The 8,228-nt window shown below is 35.7% G+C and overlaps 1 protein-coding gene across 6 annotated transcripts in view; it reads right to left on the reverse strand.

The window, feature by feature from the left end:
• LOC106469163 (kinesin-like protein KIF3B) overlaps positions 1-8,228 on the reverse strand; it is a 42,487-nt gene that overhangs the window by 33,017 nt on the left and 1,242 nt on the right. For 3 of the 6 annotated variants that reach the window (XM_022397597.1, XM_022397599.1, XM_022397600.1), the window contains exons 2-3: positions 5,447-5,591; positions 1,926-1,975 (exon numbers count right to left, since the gene is read on the reverse strand). In XM_022397597.1, coding sequence (XP_022253305.1) covers positions 1,926-1,928 — 3 coding nt within the window. In that variant the 5' untranslated portion in view covers positions 1,929-1,975; positions 5,447-5,591. Of the gene's footprint in view, positions 1-1,925; positions 1,976-5,446; positions 5,809-8,228 lie in introns of those variants that run through there. The other 3 variants (XM_022397602.1, XM_022397596.1, XM_022397601.1) reach the window with 2 other exon arrangements.

The following is an 8,228-nucleotide window of genomic DNA, read 5'->3' on the forward strand; positions in this document are numbered from 1 at the left end:
GTGTTGGAGGACCACAGTTCCCAGCACCCATTTCAACTGTTCCCTCATGACAAGATACATGGGTACTGCATCCAGTGACTTGACCAGTTTGTCTTTATATGAAGTAGCATATATATATATATTCATTTCATTCACCAGCTACTTGAGATAGGAGATGGTTGAGTGGGTATGTCAGGGAAGCCACTTTAGTACATGGGCATTTTTCCAGATGGAGATCCTGCTTGATAATGTTATATTCTGTTGTTTGAGATATGCACGCCTTTTATCACTGACCTTTGTGTTCATGGATTCCCACCTGTCATCAAGGCTGGGGGGGGGGGGGTATGACTTGTTGCAAATCTCTTTCTGAATAGTTCTAGTTCCACACAGTGATCCATATTCCTTTGTTTTCCAATGCCATTAAGTACAAAATATATCTCCACCTTGGAAATATTAAATCCCAAATCTGAACATACAAATATTTTGCATAACAAAGGGCTTTACATACCCTTCTCAAAATTAATCAGTTTTCAGTAGCATCATACTATCTACAAAATGTCAACATATAGTTCTGATATATGTTGTTCTACCACAACTTTATATAAGCTATGATTGTCATGTGATTTGTATTTAAATATACTCAACCATCTGTACACTAATATCTTCAATAAAATTAAAATTAAACATAGAATAAAAGACTGACATAGCATTTGAATTTCTAATAAATATTGAAGAAACAAAATTGACATAATACTGCAAAGAATTAGATTTCTAGCCAATAAATGTGTATCATCAGCAAGAATGTTCTCGGTTGCTAAGAGCATGGTTGGTGTTAAAAGTTTCAGTGAGCTATAAATAATTCTACATCATACAGAAAGAATTGAGTGATTCATTCACCTTAAGCATTGTAAAAATAAAATTGCACAAAAAAGCAGTTTATGTGTGTGTGTGTATTTTGTTTATTTCTAAAATGCATAACTTCCAGAAATCAAAAATAAGACACAAATTTTCTTTGGGCAAGGCACAAATGAATCCTCTTGCTCCTCATAGGGTTAAGTTATTATCCTGCTCCTAGGATTTAATGCTGGCTCCTGAGCACCAGAGATATTTGGCAATATTTCTTCAATTCAAACTCTGGTTACAACATCATTAAGCAACCTCTTCTAAATATACTGGAAAAAAGAGCAAACCTAGAACTAGACTTCCAAAGCTGATATATGTACTCACTGAGATTTATTTAACTAACTATAAAAATGTTTCTCATGTATAAAGATAGCCACTTCCTTTTCAACCTGCAACTTGACAACAATATTACATGTACCTTCTACCCTAACATTCATGCAAACACTTCTCTTAACTTCTCAGAAAGTAAGCTCACCCAAATATATTGTATTTTTTACTGCTTCCCATTTCATAAATATTTTAATTTGGGGGGTTAAATTCTTATGACATACCCCATTATATGTAATGTTTCTAAACTTTTGACAAATTAAGTAAATAATTAGAATATAATTATTCTTACATGATTTTCAAAAATTTAAAGGTTAGTATTTATTAATAACTCCTGATTAAAATTGAGCTAATGATATAGATATAAAAAGTAATATATAAATTAAAGCCCAATTCTAAATAACACTGAAAATATAGTCATAAATGGGTGAAATTCTGCAAGTACTCACTAGAACTTGGATCTTTTTCAAATCCAAGTAGAACACCTTTTATTTTTAGAATATTGTACAGTATACTGTTATTTTTTTATTTATTTGTTGACAGTTCAATTTGAATAGTTTATTTGATATTCCATACAGAATGATGCCAGGTCCTGATAAAGGTGAGTACCTGTACTTCTTTAAGAATAATTTCAACATTGGTCATAAATCAATATAAAATGTTTGAAACTTATAATGAATTAATAAATTCATTATGGTAAAAAAATATATTCTCACCATTGTATCCAATTTATGGCCTCAGTGCAGATCTTGGAAAAAACAGAATCCTAAAGAAATAAAAAATCATTCTACTGATAGGTTTTATAGATGCACACATGAAATTATAAATCTTTATTCATATGTCAAATTCGCAAAATAAACAAGCTTCCATTTTTCTAAAGAACTATAACTTTTACAGATATAAACTAGGACTAGACAGTGATGAGGGCCAGAATAAACTATATACGAAAACAAAAAGTGGGTGAAAACCTGACCCGTTCCACTTACATTGATAAACATCCCTAAAGAAAGGGCAAATGGAACAAGCTGAAAAAGAAGCTACCCTTCAGAACAAACCAGATCTCCAAGCCAAGGACTGGATAAAAACCAGGCATGAGAATGAAGGACAGGAAGGGCTGGATGAAATATCAGTGACTGAGGTTGATGTACAAGGGATTGAGTAACAGGAAGAGGTAATGGTGGGGCAGATTGGAGCTGGAGCAGCCATGCCAGCCAGTAAGGAGCAATCAGAAGGATTTGACATGGAGTGGTATGGATGATCAAGATCACCTTGTGAAGAAGATGGATGGGAGAATAAACATACAAGTATTTGCTGGTCCAATCTTGACTGAAAGCATCAACAGTCAGAGCAAGAGGATGAGGAACCAGAGACCAAAATAGAGGTAATTTGGTACTGAGAGAAGTGGCAAATGCATCCAGGTGAAGAGTACACCACTGAAGGCATAGCCACCGGAAAACAACAGAATCAAGAGACAACTCTGTCGGATAAACTTTGTCTGGAAGGGAAAATCATTCTAAAACTAGGTTGAATGCACCTGGAACATGACATGCAATAAATACCGAGCTTGTTGGCACGAAAAGAAGATCCAAGGTCAGACAACAAAGAGAACGAGAATGTGTGCAGCCTTGGTGATTGAGATAAACCACCATTGTAGAACTGTCAGAACGGATCACAAACACACAATTCCTGGTAAGATGAAGAAAATTATCCAATGCACGAAGTAAAGCCAGAAGATCTAGGATGTTGATTGGGTAAGATCTTTCAGCTGGAAACCACTGTCCTGAAGCTTCTTGCTGATCAAACCATGCCCCCCAGCCCTGAATGGAGGCATCCATGAAGATAGGTAAATTCAGACAGGGAGGAGGCAGAACACCTGTTGACATACAAGTCCACCCACCAATGCAGATCATTTACAAAGGAAAGAGAAAGGGAAATAGGAGATTCCATTAGTCATGTAGAGTCCACTGAAGAGACTGCATATGTGCTCGACCCAATGAGATAAGTCTTCCATGGAAGACCACATCCTCAAAAGTGATAGAACCTCGCAAACTGTAAGAGAGGGAAAAGTAAGTGCATGGAAAACTGAAAGCTCCATTGAACAAAGTCAAAGAGGAAAAGGTTAGGCCTGACTGAGATAAGTAATGAAAAAATACCCAACTAGACAAGATAATGGGTAGATATAAGGAATGACTTCTCCAATTAGATTAACCAGCCCACACGAGCTGTCTCCAGGAGCAGCTGATGAGCGTGATGAACAGACTCCTGTTTGGAACAAGCTAACAGAAGCCAGTCATCCATGTAATGATGGAAGCACATCCCTTGAGCATGTAAATGTTGGACAAACACCTTGATCATCTGACAAAAGACATACTGGGCTGAATCAAGCCTGAAGAGTAGGGTGCAAAATTGATAAACTACCCTGTGACTAACAAAACTAAGATAGTGTCTTGACTGAGATAATATTGGGATATGCAGGTAAGCATTCGATATGTCTACCATAGTCATCCACAAACCTGGAGAAAAAGCCCACATGTGGATGAGAAAAGACTCCATGGTAAATTGGGATAGAACAAAAACTTGATAGGCAGGACAAATCGATCACAGGCCACCAGTCTCCAGTTTTCTTGGGTACTACAAATAGCCTGGAAGAAAACCTGGAGATGGATGATTGACAGATTTGATGACCTGCTGAGAAAGAAGATCTTGTACCACCTTGGACAGATGTTGACTGGTGGAAGGATTCTGAGGCAATTGAAAGGAAATGGGTATCTGAGATAACAGAGAACAGAGGAGGGGAAAGAAATTGTATGTTCCTTGGATAAAACCCAAATATCCAACAGATCTGTGGGAAAAGGTTGCCAAAGGGGAATAAAATCAGACAAGTAAGCCCCCTGGACCAGAACCCACTGGGTAGTCACCAATAATTTTGACAACATTTCCATTGGCATCAAATAAAATTATGAAATGAGGATCCTCTGGAGGGAGGAACGGGTAAAGGCTGAGAAGAAGCTGGATGGGCAACAGTAATAGGGGCATGTAGAGGCTCAGAATGTGACAAACAATCCACTAAAGAAGAAAGGGTAGTGTGCTGTTGCACCAACTCCACACAGGATTCCAAAGTCTCAGGAATATTACTAAAAACATACTGCTGAATAAAAAGGACCATAGGTAAATCCCAGTGATGAGGAAGTGGTAAATGAACCTGGGACAATGCTGTGTCCCTCCCCAGAAAATCCCAACAACAGAAAAAACCACATACATGTATAAGGCTAGACAAACATGCCAATATGGAGGTAATCAGGGAGAGGCAATCCTTTGAAAATCCCTCAGAATCTCTGAGGATTGCCTTGGAAAGAGAGTCAAGAAACAGACATTCAGCCTAATGGTAGACCAAGGCAAACTGATCTGAAGCCTGTGGAGGGTGAGGCAATCTGGCACCTTCAACCATCTGAGAAACAAGATGCTCAGCATGAACCCTAATATCTGGGATGGGGGGAGGGGGATCAAATACCGAGAGGAGAAAGTATCATGTAACAAAGGATGAGGATCCTACAAAAATGGGGAAATGGATAAAATACAATATACTTGAAGAAATCATGTCTAACAAAGCCATATTAGGCATAGCCGATTCTGCAGGAGGGGCATAGAAAGACACAGCAAAATCAGTGGATGAAAAAGTCTGTCAAAATTCTCGTCGACCCAAACAAGTTTGCCATGTTCAGGAGGACTGGGCAACATCAGGAGTAGCTGATTGACCCATATAATGATCAATCTGATGGTGAATGATAGCTGATAAATCCAAAGATGAGTCACCCCACCTGTAGCCTGTGTGAATGTGTTAGTAGAAGGTATGATATCCCAAGTGGTAACTTGAACTTCAGAATTCATTGTAGAAAATTGAAAATTAAATACAAATGTTTGATGAAAAAAATTAAAAACTTGGAAAATATGTTACCTAAAAAGAAGTTAACTGTTAAAGAAAAAAAACAAAAAAATCCACTTCGGAATAACAACTTTAAAAAAATTACAAAGTTAAATTAATTATAAGAGCACACAAAAAACATCTTGACACCAGTTCTGCCAAATGAGAAGTGGTAGTTTGGTAGAATTGAATAGAGGGAGTCACATGCATTAAGCAAAAATTGGGAAGTTTAAAAAATGATAAGGGTCCTGAGTCAGATAATATTACCCTAAGGGTTTTGAAGGAGGCTAAAGATTGGATATGTGAGCCACTTACTACTATTTTTTGTCAGTCCTTGAATAGTGGGCAGGTACCAGAGGATTGGAAGTTAGCTAATGTAACTCCTCTTTTCAATGGAGGTGATACAAATTGTCCCAGTAATCATAGACCCACATCAGTTGTGGGAAAAGTTTTGGAAAGTCTGTTAAAAGATGCTTTGCAAAGTTATTTAACAAAGTTTAGAATTTTATTGGATAGTCAACATGGTTTCACTAAGGGAAAATCTTGCCTTACAAATCTTTTGACATTCTTTGAAATGGTTACTGCTTATGTCGATGAGGGTAAGGGCATAGATATGGACATTAATGACACAGATGAAGGAATGGTCAATAAATTACTTAAATTTGCTAATGATATTAAGATCTTGGGTTTTGCTAGCTGTGAAGAGGATGCTGCTGATTTACCAAAGGATTTAGATCCTTTTAATGAGTTGGGCAAATAAATGGCAAATAGGTTTTAATTATAATACATGAAAGATAATGCATATGAGTTATCATAATTTGAATTATAAGTATAATTTTGATGGAAATAACCTTAACAGTGTTATAAAAGAAATGGATTTTGGTGTTTGGTTGATCAGTCTCTAAGTCATCCAAGCGGTGTGCTGTTGCTAATGGTAGGGCAAATAGGATTTTAGGTTTTATCTAGAAAAATATTGAATACAAGTCTAAAGAGATTATAATGTTACTGTATAGGTTATTTGTTATGCCACATTTGGAGAATTGTGTTCCATCTTGGGCTACTTACCTTAGGAAAGACATTGAGATCTCTCAAATTGTTTTCTCTTGAAAAAAGAAGAGTAAGAAGTGATCTGATTGAAGTGTTTATAATTGTAAAGGGAATTGATAGTGTTAATGCATCATCATTTTTCATACTTAATGGCGAGAATAGTATGACTAGGGGACACAAATATAATTTTGGCAGGTTAGGAGTCACCATAAGTTAAGAAAGTTTTATTTTTCTAATAGAGTGGTTGGCCTTTTGAATGGGTTGCCTTCAGATGTTGTGGATGCAATAAATTAAAGTGAATTTAAGAAAAACTGGATAACTATATTAATGATAAGGGCTAGCTTTTATATTTTTTTAAATTTTATTTATTTAATAGTTTAGTTTAGTTTAGAGAATAGGACATTGTTATGTTAAATTTTGTTTCAACCACATCTGAAGGCAATCCATTACAAAGGCCAACCACCCTGTTAGTAAAAGTTTTAATTAAAGATTAATATTTATATTTACTTCCCTTAGTCCTACCACTTTCTCCATTAAGTACAAAAAACAATGATGCATTGACATTATCAATTCCCTTACAAATATTAACACCTAAATCAGATCTCCTCTCAACTCTTTTTCTTTTTTAAAGATAAAAACAATTTCAGAGATCTTAACCAGTCCTTGCACAACAACCATTCCATCCCAAGTATCATCCTTGTAGCCTTCCTCTGAACCCTACAATGTCCATCCAAGACTGAACAGAATACTCCAAATCTAGCCTAACCAATGACCTGTACTAACATTTCTCAAACTGGGGTCTGCAAGGGTACTCCAGAGGGTCCACGAATCATGGCCAAAATATTGTACAATATTTAATACAATATGATTTATTGAATAAGAAATACTTTTCACAAAATTAAATTCATATGAATTAAAATATTTAATTCTGGAATACAGCTTTACATGTACACAGAACCTTTTTTCAAAATAAAAAACATCAGTAGGTTTGGGGTTCATGAAAAAGTTTAAATTAAAAAGGTTCATTGGGTAACTTAAGTTTGGAAACTGCTGACCAAAACAATGAAAGTACAACTTCTTTAGGCTTGTATTCAATATTTATGTCACTACAGCATAAAATTCTATTTGTCCAACCACTAGCAACAGCACACTGAATGGACGGTTAAAGAGACTGATCAACCAGAACACCAAGAGCCTTTCTTTCATAGTGAAGGTTATTCCCATAAAAATTCTATTCATAATTCAAATTATGATAACCACTTGCAATACCTTGCACTTATGATAATTAAAGCCATCTGGAATTTATTTAACAAACTCACCAAATAATCTAAATCTTTCTGTAAAGCATCAGCATCCTTTTTATAGCCAGCAACACCCAAGACCTTAATATCATCAGCAAATTTATGTAATTTATTGGCCATTCCTTCATCCATGTTTTTGATGTAAACCAAAAACAGCAAATATCTTAACATTGTGCCCTGGAGTACCCCCATGTGTGATATTAACCCATTGACTGCTTATTTGCCTTACAGTCTACATCCAGTAGTTGAATAAGATTGTGCTGTATACAGTGTACAGATTGCTGAAATTCCATGCATGTTTAAAGCAGCCACAGTCAAATGGTTAATCAAGTTTTACAAAACTCCATTTATAAAATCGCTCTGGTTCCTTCCATCCAACCATTTTTCTATCCAATAAGCCAACTTATCTCTCACACCTATAATTTTTTAACAAGCCTTTTATGTGGCACCTTGTCAAATGCTTCCTGAAATACTAACCACAAGTCTATATAATACCTTCATAATGCAGAGTAAAAGTTCAGTTCAATTAGAAAACACAAGGTATTGCATATTTTGCTATCTTGCTACAGCCACAGCCTCATATGACTGTTACTTAGCATATACATGTGCTAACTAAATATACTGAGACTGCAGAGACAGTAACCTCTTTAAAGAATGCCCAAAAATTAATAACAGTATTCAACACTTCAGTATTTACTACACACACACACACACACATATATATATATATATATATATATATATATATA

Source organism: Limulus polyphemus, unplaced genomic scaffold (assembly GCF_000517525.1).
Source record: "Limulus polyphemus unplaced genomic scaffold, Limulus_polyphemus-2.1.2 Scaffold3332, whole genome shotgun sequence".
Lineage (NCBI taxonomy): Eukaryota > Metazoa > Arthropoda > Merostomata > Xiphosura > Limulidae > Limulus > Limulus polyphemus.